We start from the raw sequence: 14,107 nt of genomic DNA, 5'->3' as shown, positions 1-14,107 counted from the left end.
AATGCTGATTCCGTCCTGGCCATGAAACTAGACAGTGGACTGGGTCTTTACCCTTGCTGGGCAGCTAGATCTTTCATGGGAGTGTGCTTATCCAGTCTACATGTGTTTTGTGGACTCTGAGAAAACTTATGACCATGTCCCTGTGGTGTCCTGTGGCGGGCACAACAGGAATATGGGGTACGAAGGTCATTGTAAACAGCCATGTGGTCCCCATATAACTAAAGTGAGAGCTTTAGTTCTCACTTTAGTTTTACGTCGATGTTGGCTTCCATCAGGGTTGTCCCTTGTCATGGATTATGTCTGTTAGATTTATGGACAGGATCTCAAGGTGCTGATTTGGGGACCTCAGACCTTCATCTTTGTCTTTTTGCAGATAATGGGACTCTATTTGTGTCATCACCAGGGGCGTCGTAGTGGGGGGAAAAGTGGGAGTGACTACCCAGGGCCCCAGTGGGGAGGTGGGCTCTTAATGGGCCTGAAATAAAAATAAATTTTTTATTGTCACTTTTTTTTCTTTAAGTTATAACTGCAATCACTTCACTTAATCCCCTACTAAATGTACAAAATGGTTTATTCCACTAACACAGCATTAACTCCAGCATACACTGGGGCACTTTACAGGCAGGTGTGAAGGAATTACGATGAGAGGGTTGAGATGGGTTTGGACTGTGTTAGTGCCAAAAGCAAGACTTCAAGTGTCTAGGGGTCTTGTTTGCAAGTGAGGGTACAATGGAGTATAACATAGACAGGTGTGTCAGTGTGGCATCAGCAGTAATCTTAATGTTGTACCAGACCGCCGTGGTGGACAGAGCTGAGCCAGAAGCCAAAGCTCTATATTTACCAGTCCATCAATGTCACAACCCTCACCTTAACTAATGAACTTTGTGTAATGACAAAAAAATGAGATGGTGGATACGGGCAGCTGAAACAATTTTCCTGCATAGGGTGGCTGGGCTTAGCCTTAGAGATAGGGCGAGGAGCTCAGACACCTGGAGGAAGCTTAGAGTAGAGCCGCTACTCCTTGTTGAACAAGTCCAGTTGAGGTGGTTCGGGCATCTGATCAGGATGCCTCCTGTTCAAGGTTTTCTGGGCACGTCCAACTAGTAGGAGGCCCCAGGAAAGACATGCTGGCTGGATTTTATGTCTCATCTGGCCAAGGAATGCCTTGGAGTTCCACCAGAGAAGCTGGAAGGTGTTAATGGGGAGAGGGATGTCTGGAGTACCTTACTCAGCCTGCTGCCCCCATGACCCCAGCCCCTATAAGCAGATGAAAATGGATGGATGGATGAATGGATGGATGGACGAATGGATGAATGGATGGACGGACACACGGAAATTTATTTAGTAGTTATTGAGTTATTTCAGTCTTGATCAATGGTGAATAGACCAACCAACAGACCAACACTGCCATCACTAGAGCAATGCCAGTGGAAATGTAAATGTAAATGCAAATGCAAATGCAAATACAAATGCAAAAAAAACCCAGTTTTTTTTTTAAGTGAAGTTCAAAATTTCTTCAGAGGTGAAATAATGTGGTGACATGTACCAGGCTGGACAAGATAAAGGATGTTAGACACATCCCAGAACACACAGTTATGGTTTATCTGTGTATAGATCTCTCCAAAACCAATATGCATAATATACATTTCTTTATAGGTTTAATGGTACTTTTTTCCATAAAATTTGATGACGCTGCCTGCATGTTTCAGTAATGCTGCTGATTTTTCTAAAGAGTGATAAGAGGTTGTAAAAACAAAAATAAATGTTGACTTTTCTCCGTACACAGCAAGACCCTTTGATTTAGAGAATGGGAAACAACACTATCCTGTTTTACTTTAACCTAACCATGTTCATGAACATGGTGTTTTTCTTTTGCCTCCTGCTCTACAGCTTTATTGTGACTGCTTATCTTGCCATAATAGTGATAATAATACAACAGAAAACACGATATGAGCCCATGTATGTTTTCATTGCAGATATGACAGATATGTTGCTGTATGTCATCCTTTACATTATCACAGAAAGATGAACTCTAAAACTGTCTACGCATTGTCATTTTTTGCTTGGGTCTGTCCAGCCTGTAACCTTACAGTAACAATCAACATGACCGTGAGCATTCCTCTGTGTGGTAAAAATATACAGAAGGTCTACTGTGCCAGCTGGAATATTGTAAAACTGTCATGTGTTTCCAATGCTGTGAGCAATGTTGGTGCTACACTGGGGGCCACAATAACCGTCCTTCCCTTTGGTTTCATATTGTTCACTTATCTGAGAATTGTGATTGCTTGTTGGAAAAAGTCATCAGAGGTCATGGGGAAAGTACTGCAGAGCTGTCTTCCACATGTTATAACTTTTGCAATTTTTTCTATTACATCATTTAGTGATGTCACCCTAAACCAACAATATCTTGATGAGATAAATCCATTTGTGGCTGTTATATTGTCACTTGAATTTATTATCATTCCTCCACTACTAAATCCTCTTGTGTACGGCCTTAAATTACCAGAAATTAGAAAACATATTGTTGAGATATTATTCGCAAAACCCAAAACTAATAAGAATTGTGGCAGAATATTACCACAGTCTACAATGATCATGTAAATGTTATATACTGGATGTAAACCATACAAAAGCCATGAATAATGTCTAAGCAAACGACATAAAATATATAAGATAAGAACCAGGCTAATAACAAAATATTTTAAATTCAGTGTGAATAGAAAGACCAACCAACAGACCAACACTGCCATTACTAGAGCAATGCCAGTGCAAATGTAAATGCAAATGAAAATGCAAATGCAAAAAAAAAAAAACTCAGAAAGTTTTTTTCAGTGAAGTTCCCAAATTCTCCAGAGGTGAAATAATGTGGTGACATGTACCAGGCTGGACAAGATAAAAGATGTTAGACACATCCCAGAACACACAGTTATGGTTTATCTGTGTATAGATCTCTCCAAAACCAATGCGCAAAACATACATTTTGCAATAGGTTAAAGGGTACTTTCTTCCATAATATTCAATGATGCTGCCTGTATCTTTCAGTAATACTGCTGATTTTTCTAAAGAGTGATAAGAGGTCATGAAAGCAGAGATAAATGTAGACTTTTTCTCTGTAAATAGCAAGACCCTTTGTTTTAGAGAATGAGAAACAACACTGACTTATTTTACTTTAACCTAACCATGTTCATGAACATTGGACACTTTCGTTATCTAGCCTTCGTCTTTTGCCTCCTGCTCTACAGCTTTATTGTGACAGCTAATCTTGCCATGATATTGATAATAATACGAGAGAGAACACTACATGAGCCCATGTATGTTTTTATTGCATTTTTATCTGCCAACTCTCTGTACGGTTCTGCTGGTTTCTTCCCCAGATTCCTCATGGACCTTCTGTCTGATACTCATTTGATATCCCGTCCTGCTTGTTTCACTCAAATCTTTATTATTTACACATATACTTCTTATGAACTGACAATTCTCTGCATTATGGCATATGATAGATATGTTGCTGTATGTCATCCTTTACATTATCACAGAAAGATGAACTCTAAAACTGTCTACACATTGTCATTTTTTGCTTGGGTCTGTCCAACCTGTTACCTTACAGTAAGCATTAATACGATTGTCAGGCTTCCTCTGTGTGGTAACAATATACAGAAGGTATACTGTGCCAGCTGGAACGTTGTAAAATTATCATGTGTCACCACTGCTGTTAACAGTATTGTTGCTATGTTGGGGGCCATAGCCATAGCCTTTCTTCCCTTTGGTTTCATATTGTTCACTTACTTTAGAATAGTGGTTGCTTGTTGGAAAAAGTCATCGGAGGTCAGGGGGAAAGTATTACAGAGTTGTCTTCCACATGTTATTTCATTTATGATTTATTCTATCACATCATTTAGTGATACTGCCCTCAGCCGACAAAATCTGAAGGAGATAAATCCATTTTTGGCTGTAGTTTTGTCACTAGAATTTGTTATAATACCTCCAGTTCTGAATCCTCTAGTGTACGGTCTTAAATTACCAGAAATTAGAAAACACATCCTCAAGATATTATGCTTAAAGCTCCAAACAAAAAAGAATTTCTGTAGAACATTGCCAGATTCTACACTGATCATGTAAATGTTGTGTGTTGGGAATAAACTGTTTTCCACTTTAACAACCAACTTAATTGAAAATGCCTTGTCAAAATGTGTTTCCTGTAAGTACAAACTTAATGGCACAAAGTGAAATTTGTGCTGAGAACCATTGCTTATAACATGAATCAATAAATAAACATTTTTCATTTTCATTTTTAATGTATTCATCTCCATAACACTAGACAATGTACTGTGGTTGATCAGCCCACTTTATGCTTCATTTATATTCCCACATCAACTGTGTTTACGTTCATTAACTTTGTAATATTATATTATGTTACACAAGATTACTTTAGCTGTCACTTTTATCCAAAGCCACTTAAAAAATGTGCATTTAATCATGTGAAATTAACCCATTAATTTCAAGAATTAGGATTTATCAGCTCAATCAAATATGCCAAACAGCCTTAAGTGCAGTTAGATCTAAAAACATTAAAAGATAACGGGTCTTTCATTAGCCAAGGTACAGTCCAGACAGATGAGTTTTCAGTCTGCAATGGAAAATGTGTGGAGTTTCTGCTGTCCAGATGCCATGCGGGAACTCTTTCCACTATTGTGGAGCCAGAACAGCAAACACTCATAAATTTTCCTGAGCAGTACCTTAGGCCTTTCTGTGGGGATGGAGTCGCAAGCCACAGGTAACACAGTGGACAGCCTGGGTTCATCCTGCCAGTGTCACTGTGAGGCAAAAGGGGAAGGACCCAATCGCAGTCAATTGAGGCAGATTGGGACAGTTCAGTGATTTTAGCTTAAAGGCAGGTACGGGTACACAGGTAAGCAAAGGGAAACAAAGAGATTGATGGCCTGGGGACTGAGAAACAGTGAAGAGGGAAACTCCTGGCTGAAGGCCTGCAGATGGACAGAGATGGAGCAGGAGACCTCAGTGGTTAGCTGGGGGTTGGAAGGCAGGAAACCTTAGATGGACGGCCTAGAGGCTAGACTGTGGCCTAACAGTGGTGGAGCAAATGAGTTCAGGAGGAGCACCACACAATAGGGCAGGTGGGTGGGGTCACTCTAGAGGACAATCAAAGGGCAGGGCAGATGGGTGGAATCACTGCAAAGATGATGGGTGAAACTCTCTGGAGGTTGGCCCCAGAGGTTGGTGATGTAGGCATAGTCACTAGCAGGGCCATGACTTGATGTTGGGAAAGATGAATGGCAAATGAAGATTTTGCTGTAGGTGTGCTTACCACTTGATGATACCAGAGAAGAAGCCTGGCGACAGGACAGTGAAGACAAACTGTCCAGAAGGACTGAAGCTGTAGTGGTCCCCAGTGCAAAAAAAAAAACGTGTCTGTGAGGAGTTTGGGGAGGCTATTGAGAAGGACTTTTGGTTGGCCTTAAGGAAGTCCTGGCAAACTGTTACACGCCTCAGGAAGGTACAGCAGGGCTTGTCTAAGGCTATGCTCAGGAAAGGGGGAGAGCTGCTTACCTGGACTAGGGATTTTGTCAAGTGCTGGAAAGAACTCCTCAAGGAACTCCTGAACCCCACCATCACATCCTCTGTGGAGGATGTGATGAACCAAAAGTAGTTGCTGAGGTAGTCAAAAAAACTCCTTGGCAGCAGGACACCAGGTGTTGATGAGATTCACCCCGTGAAGCTGCAGGCTCTGTACATTGTTGGGCTATCTTGGCTGGCAAGCCTTTTCAGTGTTACATGGAGAGGTCGAGAACATTGCCTGTGGAGGGGCAGACCACATTGGTTGTTCCCATTGTTAAAAAAGAGGGGACCGTGGGATGTGCTCTATTATCGGGGCTATTGCAACGATCATCCTCACTGGCAAAGTTTTTTCCAGGTTGTGGGAAAGAAGGCTCACACTAACTGTAAGCACAGATTACGGAGGAACAATGCTGATTCCGTCCTGGCCATGAAACTAGACAGTGGACTGGGTCTTTACCCTTGCTGGGCAGCTAGATCTTTCATGGGAGTGTGCTTATCCAGTCTACATGTGTTTTGTGGACTCTGAGAAAACTTATGACCATGTCCCTGTGGTGTCCTGTGGCGGGCACAACAGGAATATGGGGTACGAAGGTCATTGTAAACAGCCATGTGGTCCCCATATAACTAAAGTGAGAGCTTTAGTTCTCACTTTAGTTTTACGTCGATGTTGGCTTCCATCAGGGTTGTCCCTTGTCATGGATTATGTCTGTTAGATTTATGGACAGGATCTCAAGGTGCTGATTTGGGGACCTCAGACCTTCATCTTTGTCTTTTTGCAGATAATGGGACTCTATTTGTGTCATCACCAGGGGCGTCGTAGTGGGGGGAAAAGTGGGAGTGACTACCCAGGGCCCCAGTGGGGAGGTGGGCTCTTAATGGGCCTGAAATAAAAATAAATTTTTTATTGTCACTTTTTTTTCTTTAAGTTATAACTGCAATCACTTCACTTAATCCCCTACTAAATGTACAAAATGGTTTATTCCACTAACACAGCATTAACTCCAGCATACACTGGGGCACTTTACAGGCAGGTGTGAAGGAATTACGATGAGAGGGTTGAGATGGGTTTGGACTGTGTTAGTGCCAAAAGCAAGACTTCAAGTGTCTAGGGGTCTTGTTTGCAAGTGAGGGTACAATGGAGTATAACATAGACAGGTGTGTCAGTGTGGCATCAGCAGTAATCTTAATGTTGTACCAGACCGCCGTGGTGGACAGAGCTGAGCCAGAAGCCAAAGCTCTATATTTACCAGTCCATCAATGTCACAACCCTCACCTTAACTAATGAACTTTGTGTAATGACAAAAAAATGAGATGGTGGATACGGGCAGCTGAAACAATTTTCCTGCATAGGGTGGCTGGGCTTAGCCTTAGAGATAGGGCGAGGAGCTCAGACACCTGGAGGAAGCTTAGAGTAGAGCCGCTACTCCTTGTTGAACAAGTCCAGTTGAGGTGGTTCGGGCATCTGATCAGGATGCCTCCTGTTCAAGGTTTTCTGGGCACGTCCAACTAGTAGGAGGCCCCAGGAAAGACATGCTGGCTGGATTTTATGTCTCATCTGGCCAAGGAATGCCTTGGAGTTCCACCAGAGAAGCTGGAAGGTGTTAATGGGGAGAGGGATGTCTGGAGTACCTTACTCAGCCTGCTGCCCCCATGACCCCAGCCCCTATAAGCAGATGAAAATGGATGGATGGATGAATGGATGGATGGACGAATGGATGAATGGATGGACGGACACACGGAAATTTATTTAGTAGTTATTGAGTTATTTCAGTCTTGATCAATGGTGAATAGACCAACCAACAGACCAACACTGCCATCACTAGAGCAATGCCAGTGGAAATGTAAATGTAAATGCAAATGCAAATGCAAATACAAATGCAAAAAAAACCCAGTTTTTTTTTTAAGTGAAGTTCAAAATTTCTTCAGAGGTGAAATAATGTGGTGACATGTACCAGGCTGGACAAGATAAAGGATGTTAGACACATCCCAGAACACACAGTTATGGTTTATCTGTGTATAGATCTCTCCAAAACCAATATGCATAATATACATTTCTTTATAGGTTTAATGGTACTTTTTTCCATAAAATTTGATGACGCTGCCTGCATGTTTCAGTAATGCTGCTGATTTTTCTAAAGAGTGATAAGAGGTTGTAAAAACAAAAATAAATGTTGACTTTTCTCCGTACACAGCAAGACCCTTTGATTTAGAGAATGGGAAACAACACTATCCTGTTTTACTTTAACCTAACCATGTTCATGAACATGGTGTTTTTCTTTTGCCTCCTGCTCTACAGCTTTATTGTGACTGCTTATCTTGCCATAATAGTGATAATAATACAACAGAAAACACGATATGAGCCCATGTATGTTTTCATTGCAGATATGACAGATATGTTGCTGTATGTCATCCTTTACATTATCACAGAAAGATGAACTCTAAAACTGTCTACGCATTGTCATTTTTTGCTTGGGTCTGTCCAGCCTGTAACCTTACAGTAACAATCAACATGCCCGCGAGCATTCCTCTGTGTGGTAACAATATACAGAAGGTCTACTGTGCCAGCTGGAATATTGTAAAACTATCATGTGTTTCCAATGCTGTGAGCAATGTTGGTGCTACACTGGGGGCCACAATTATAACCGTCCTTCCCTTTGGTTTCATATTGTTCACTTATCTGAGAATTGTGATTGCTTGTTGGAAAAAGTCATCAGAGGTCAGGGGGAAAGTACTGCAGAGCTGTCTTCCACATGTTATAACTTTTGCAATTTTTTCTATTACATCATTTAGTGATGTCACCCTAAACCGACAAAATCTTGATGAGATAAATCCATTTGTGGCTGTTATATTGTCACTTGAATTTATTATCATTCCTCCACTACTAAATCCTCCTGTGTACGGCCTTAAATTACCAGAAATTAGAAAACACATTTTTGAGATATTATTCGCAAAACCCAAAACTAATAAGAATTGTGGCAGAATATTACCACAGTCTACAATGATCATGTAACTTTTATATATTGGATGTAAACCATACAAAAGCCATGAATAATGTCTAAGCAAAAGACATAAAATATATAAGATAAGAACCAGGCTAATAACAAAATATTTTAAATTCAGTTTGACTATAATTTTATGATAATATTCATCATGGTACAATGGCATATGACTGTTGCTTTGAACATGAAGAAATTAACATGCATACTTTGATTTTAGTTGAGATTCAAGTGATTTGTGTCATTAGGCTACTAATGCTAATAATGTGCTATATATCAAAAAACACCATTCACAAATACTGTATCTCATCAGTAAAAGTCAATCTAGAGGAATAGTTTTTTGATATTTACCTCTGCACTTTAGCACTTGATGTCTACATATTTTCAAGGTTAACAAAACAAAGAAAAGGAAATGTGAATTTGGATCATTTAATAAAGACACTTTCTTGATTATTATAGTAAAGGAGAAGGACTCAATTACATTTAACATAATATGAACATGTTAATGTTTAATTTTTTATGCTTCTGTATTTTTTTAATTTTTTTACCAATAAATACTGAAGTATTAAATGCCTAGATTCTCAAGCTGATCTTTGAAACTCATGTCAACACAATGAATAAACAGTTCAGTTTTACTGAATGTTTCTCAGATCCACTCTCAGCCACACAATAATAAGGCAAACTTTGCACAATGGCCAGAAATTGGTTTTGCAGAACATTATGATGTAACAGTTTACCCCTAACCTTTTGGATTTAAAATGTGTGAACTTCATTTTTATATACTGTTAGACATTAGTGTGAAATTTGAGCCTATGAATTCTTGAGTTATAGTCAAAAACATGTTTTATGAGGTAATCGTGACCCTGACCTTTGACCGCGAGATTCTAACCAGTTCATTTTTGAGTCCAAGTGGACTTTTGTGCCAAATATGCCATCCTCAGATATCGTGTTCGCAAGAATGAGATGAATGAAAGGTCGCAGTAACTTTGACCTTTGAACATCAAACCCAATCAGTTTATTTTTGAGTCCACTTGTATGTCTGTCAACTTTGAAGATTTTACCTTAAAAATTTCCCGAGATATTGCGGTCGGAAGAATGAGACAGACAAGGTCAAAGTGACCTTGACCTTAGACCTATGACCACCAAAATCAGTTCAGTCAGTTCATCCTTGAGTTCAGGTGATTATTTTTGCTAAATTTGATGATATTTTCTCAAGGCACTCTTGAGATATCATATTCACAAGAATGAGCCAGGCAGACGGACGTAAGGTGCCTTCAAAATGTTGACGTGTCCTGCACTTCACATTAGTTCCTATTGCTATGTGCATTCTTTGCCAACCCACAAGCAGAGCTATCCTCTGCTTAGCGCTGTAACAGTTTGGTTATGTTCAAGGTGAGACCAAAGGTCAGTGACAAAAGTGATGCACTGTGATTGCTGGATGTGCTACTAGAAAACTGTGTTCTAAAATGTTTGGCATTAGAACTGAGAAATGAATTTACAGCTTATCCATTCTGCCATAGGGGCCGTAAAACCATTTTAATGCTGTACAAAACTGAAGTTTGATTCATTAAAGATTGGGGTTTTTTTTATCATTTTTGATGGACCTCATAAAATAAGACTATATCAGTCTTAAACCTTAGCTTGCCAGAGAAATCACTACAAAGTCTTTTAGCTTTTACTTAATACTGTGCACACTCCCACAAGGTGCAGTCGGTTTTTGATGAGCAGACACAAGATGGAACAACACTGGTCCCCAGAGGATTTCCGGCTAAATTTCATGGGTTTATATTACCACAGACCTTCGAGGCTTTGTATTTTAAGGGCTTTTGAGGGCTTCGTATTTTAAGGTCAAATCAATCTGAATCCACAAAGTGATTCGGATATCCACCTTTACTCACCTCACACTCCCACCTGTTGTGTCCTGTTGCACACGAACACACTGCAAAGACTTCAGTCAATGGCAAGCTGGTCACCAATATTCATGTACTTTGTGTTCCTGCATCAGAAAAAAAATTGTAAGTTGTCTGTATTTCAAGGTAAAAGATAAAACTTTGTGAGTTAAAGATCACAGTCAAAGTTAGACAAGAAAAACAAATCTTAAAAAACTGCAATAAAGTTTTGCTTCTCATTTCTCTAGCATTGTTACCTGGTGGTATCTATGTAAAAAATGACAAGACAAAGTCAAAGCCAAGTATATGAATGAACCACATATGAAATGCTAGAGGGCTTTTCATTCTGAAACGGTGGAGTTTACTTTGCAACGATGGACAATATGCTATGTTATATCCAAATAAGTATCCTTTCTATTTTATTTGTATCTATGGGTAGGAAATTAGAGCATTATAAAATAATATTTACACAACTATTGTCAATCAAGTTATCTTTACATGAAATCATACAATATGAAGTCGTAATATGATATTACGATTTTGAATGATTGTGTTACCGTCTCAATTCTCTGAGGTAGAAAAATCATGATGATGTGCAGTCAGACAACATAAAAGACACAGGACTCCTCCCATTACTTACACCAGTGGTGTGGCTATAGATCTAACCAGGAGCAATATGTAGAAGAGTACTGACCACCAGTTCAGTGAGTATAGTTAACCTACAGTAGGTATGACCAATATTATATGACATTATATCAAAATGCCGATACTTAAGTATTCTGTAACACAACTTAAACTTAAATTTTCATTTGCACAGATGCATTAAAGTCTGTCAAATCAGATCACTGATTTCCAAAGACAGGAATGAGAGTTTGTCCATCAAGGGCAAAAATACTAATTCAATTGTTGCCGATTTATTGTAAGTGGAATGGAAAACAGTACTGTTTCCTTTTACTTCAACCTTACCATGTTTGTGAATGTTGGACCCTACTGCTACCCAGCCTTTGTCTTTTGCCTCCTGCTCTACAGCTTCATTGTGTCTGCTAATATTGTCATAATACTGGTGATATCTCGAGAGAGAACTCTACATGAGCCCATGTATGTCTTCATCGCTTGTTTGTCTGTCAACTCTCTGTATGGTTCGACTGGTTTCTTCCCCAGATTCCTCATGGACCTTCTGTCTGATACTCACATGATCTCACATTCTGCTTGTTTCATTCAGATCTATGTAATATACACATATGCTTCCTATGAATTAACCATTCTTGGCATTATGGCACATGATAGATACGTCGCTGTGTGTAATCCTTTACATTATCACAGAAAGATGACCTCTAAAACAGTTTTTAAATTGGTAGTACTGGCTTGGATTTTACCAGCCTTTGGTATTACAGGTTGCATTTATTTGTCTGCCAGGCTTCCTTTATGTGGCAATGAGATACAAAAAGTGTTTTGTGCCAACTGGAATATTGTAAAATTATCGTGTGTCACCACTGTTGTCAACAATGTTGTGGGTATGCTTTTGACCATAACTACAGTTTTCCTTCCCCTTTTTTATGTCCTGTACACTTATTTACAAATTGTGGTTGTTTGCTGGAAAAGCTCAGCAGAATTCAAAGGGAAGGTATTGCAGAGCTGCCTGCCACATGTTGTTTCATTTGTGATTTATTCTATTACAGCATTTTGTGATATTGCCTTGAGCCGGTACAATCTTGAAGAGATTAATCCATTTGTGGCTGTTATTCTGTCACTGGAGTTTGTAATCATTCCTCCAGTTCTGAATCCTCTTGTGTACGGCCTTAAATTACCAGAAATTAGAAGGCAAATTATAAGGATGATACCTTGGAATAAAATATTCCCCTAAAAATGATCAGTTAGAACCAAAACTACAGCGTATTGTTTCCCTAGAATTTTATAAATACAGACTGTGAGAACATGTTAGTCTATAGAAGCTGAGAATAGTGTTTTAATACTAATAAAAGTCACCTGGTAATTATTTATTCACGATAAATCCAAAAGAGAAGATTACAGTCATACAGGATTTCATGACTGAAGATAAATTGGCCACAATTTTATGTTCTCAGGATATTCAAATAAATTAATCCTCAAAATACAAATATGTTGTGGACATTAAACTGTATGTTGCCTCACTGTACACTGGCTTTAATGATAATATGATCAACTGAACCTGCTATTTCATGTTTTTTGACACATAAGAATGTAAAAAAAAATTATCAGCCGATGTAAATATTTTGGTTTTAGCTGGGCAACTGAAAAGCATGTTGGAAAGATATTGGTTATGCTAGAATTGACATAAATAAATAAAGCCCTTAAATACAGAAAATGACAATACATTTAATAACTGTTGGGAATTCGCATTAACTAGAACCTTCCAGAAACACGACTGTTTTGATTACAAATTACGATTTCCTGAGGCTAAATTGATGATTTGCTTTCCATTCACAGAACACATATTGGCATTTTATTTTAAGAGGCCTCATTTTCACTTTCACACAATTTCAAGAGCTCAAGCTGAGAAAGAATAAGAAACTTTTGGACATAATAGTTTTGCTAAATTCTGAAAACAGAACAAGTCCTTGGTTTTATTATACAGCATTTATTTGTATGGTTAAATCTTCCTGTAATTTCTTTTTAAAATCTGTTAAAGACGATAGTTCTGATTGCTTTAGGTGGGTTTGTACCCACTGACTCTGGGTGTGATCGTCCGATTTTAGAAATTCAATTTAGTCCCATTTCAGTCAGATTAACATGCTTACATGTATTTTAAAAATTCAGTTTTAGTTGACTAACACAATAATTTGACTTTTTCTGGCATCATGTAAACGTACTGACTGGCTATGGATAATAACCTGATACTACCCCATTTCAAAACATATGAACTATCCCTTTAAGGTTGAAGGTTAGAAAATACCATATAAATCATATTTACCATCCTTACACTGACAGAAACTGGAACAACCAGTTTCCACAATATTTCTCAGAGTAACTGCATTCATTTTACAAAAAGTGGACATCTACAGTGGTAAAGTCAGCATTTCTTCAAGTAAATTTAACTGTTATTGCTGTGACTGCCAGTCAGCCAACTGGCTGTGAGCCGATAATGAGCAGAGTAGCATTGACTCACAAAGATCATCATCATCATCATCAATTTTTAGTAATTATTAAAGTGTAGTTTAAGCTGCTGGGAAGCCCTTGAAAATGAATGAGGGAGAAGCTTTGCCTCACAGCATGTACAGCAGGGGGTGGGAATATTAGGCCACACGCACACAAGTCACAAGCAATCCTCAAGTTATTGTGGTGAGAATCAAGCTAGTCAAGTCGAGTCCCTACCTAAAGTCACACAAGACAAGTCATTGCTCAGATCAAGCAAGTCACAAGTCATTTGAAATTCTGATGTTCAGCCAGTAGCAGCTGAAAAGACACATTCATGTACCGTTCTTTAGGGGTCATGTGGTGATAGATGAGGTTTCGATGTTGCATACCGCGGTTCTCTGTTCACTCAGCAACATAATCTTTGAATCCAAATTTTATTGTTTCTGGACCAGCCCCCTCCCTGTTAGCTGCCTCATGTCCTTTCAGGTTGCCAGGTTTGTGCGCATCCCCCAGTCATGCTTCAAAAACAAT

At 39.0% G+C, this 14,107-nt stretch overlaps 2 protein-coding genes and 2 pseudogenes across 2 annotated transcripts; all 4 read left to right on the top strand.

Moving 5' to 3' along the window:
• The first annotated feature begins 1,807 nt into the window (after positions 1-1,807).
• On the top strand, positions 1,808-2,601 carry LOC121949111 (annotated as a pseudogene).
• A 540-nt stretch (positions 2,602-3,141) lies between these two features.
• On the top strand, positions 3,142-4,119 carry LOC121949106 (olfactory receptor 10A6-like). The gene has a single exon (XM_042494705.1). It carries the CDS (start codon positions 3,142-3,144, stop codon positions 4,117-4,119), a length of 978 nt encoding a protein of 325 aa, XP_042350639.1.
• Positions 4,120-7,790: 3,671 nt separating this feature from the next.
• Positions 7,791-8,587, top strand: LOC121949105 (annotated as a pseudogene).
• Positions 8,588-11,390: 2,803 nt separating this feature from the next.
• Positions 11,391-12,326, top strand: LOC121949104 (olfactory receptor 51E1-like). The gene has a single exon (XM_042494704.1). The coding sequence runs from the start codon at positions 11,391-11,393 to the stop codon at positions 12,324-12,326; it is 936 nt and encodes a 311-aa protein (XP_042350638.1).
• Positions 12,327-14,107: the final 1,781 nt, after the last annotated feature.

The sequence above is a fragment of the Plectropomus leopardus genome, chromosome 10, assembly GCF_008729295.1.
Source record: "Plectropomus leopardus isolate mb chromosome 10, YSFRI_Pleo_2.0, whole genome shotgun sequence".
NCBI lineage: Eukaryota > Metazoa > Chordata > Actinopteri > Perciformes > Serranidae > Plectropomus > Plectropomus leopardus.
This window is presented reverse-complemented; position numbering and strand designations above follow the sequence as displayed.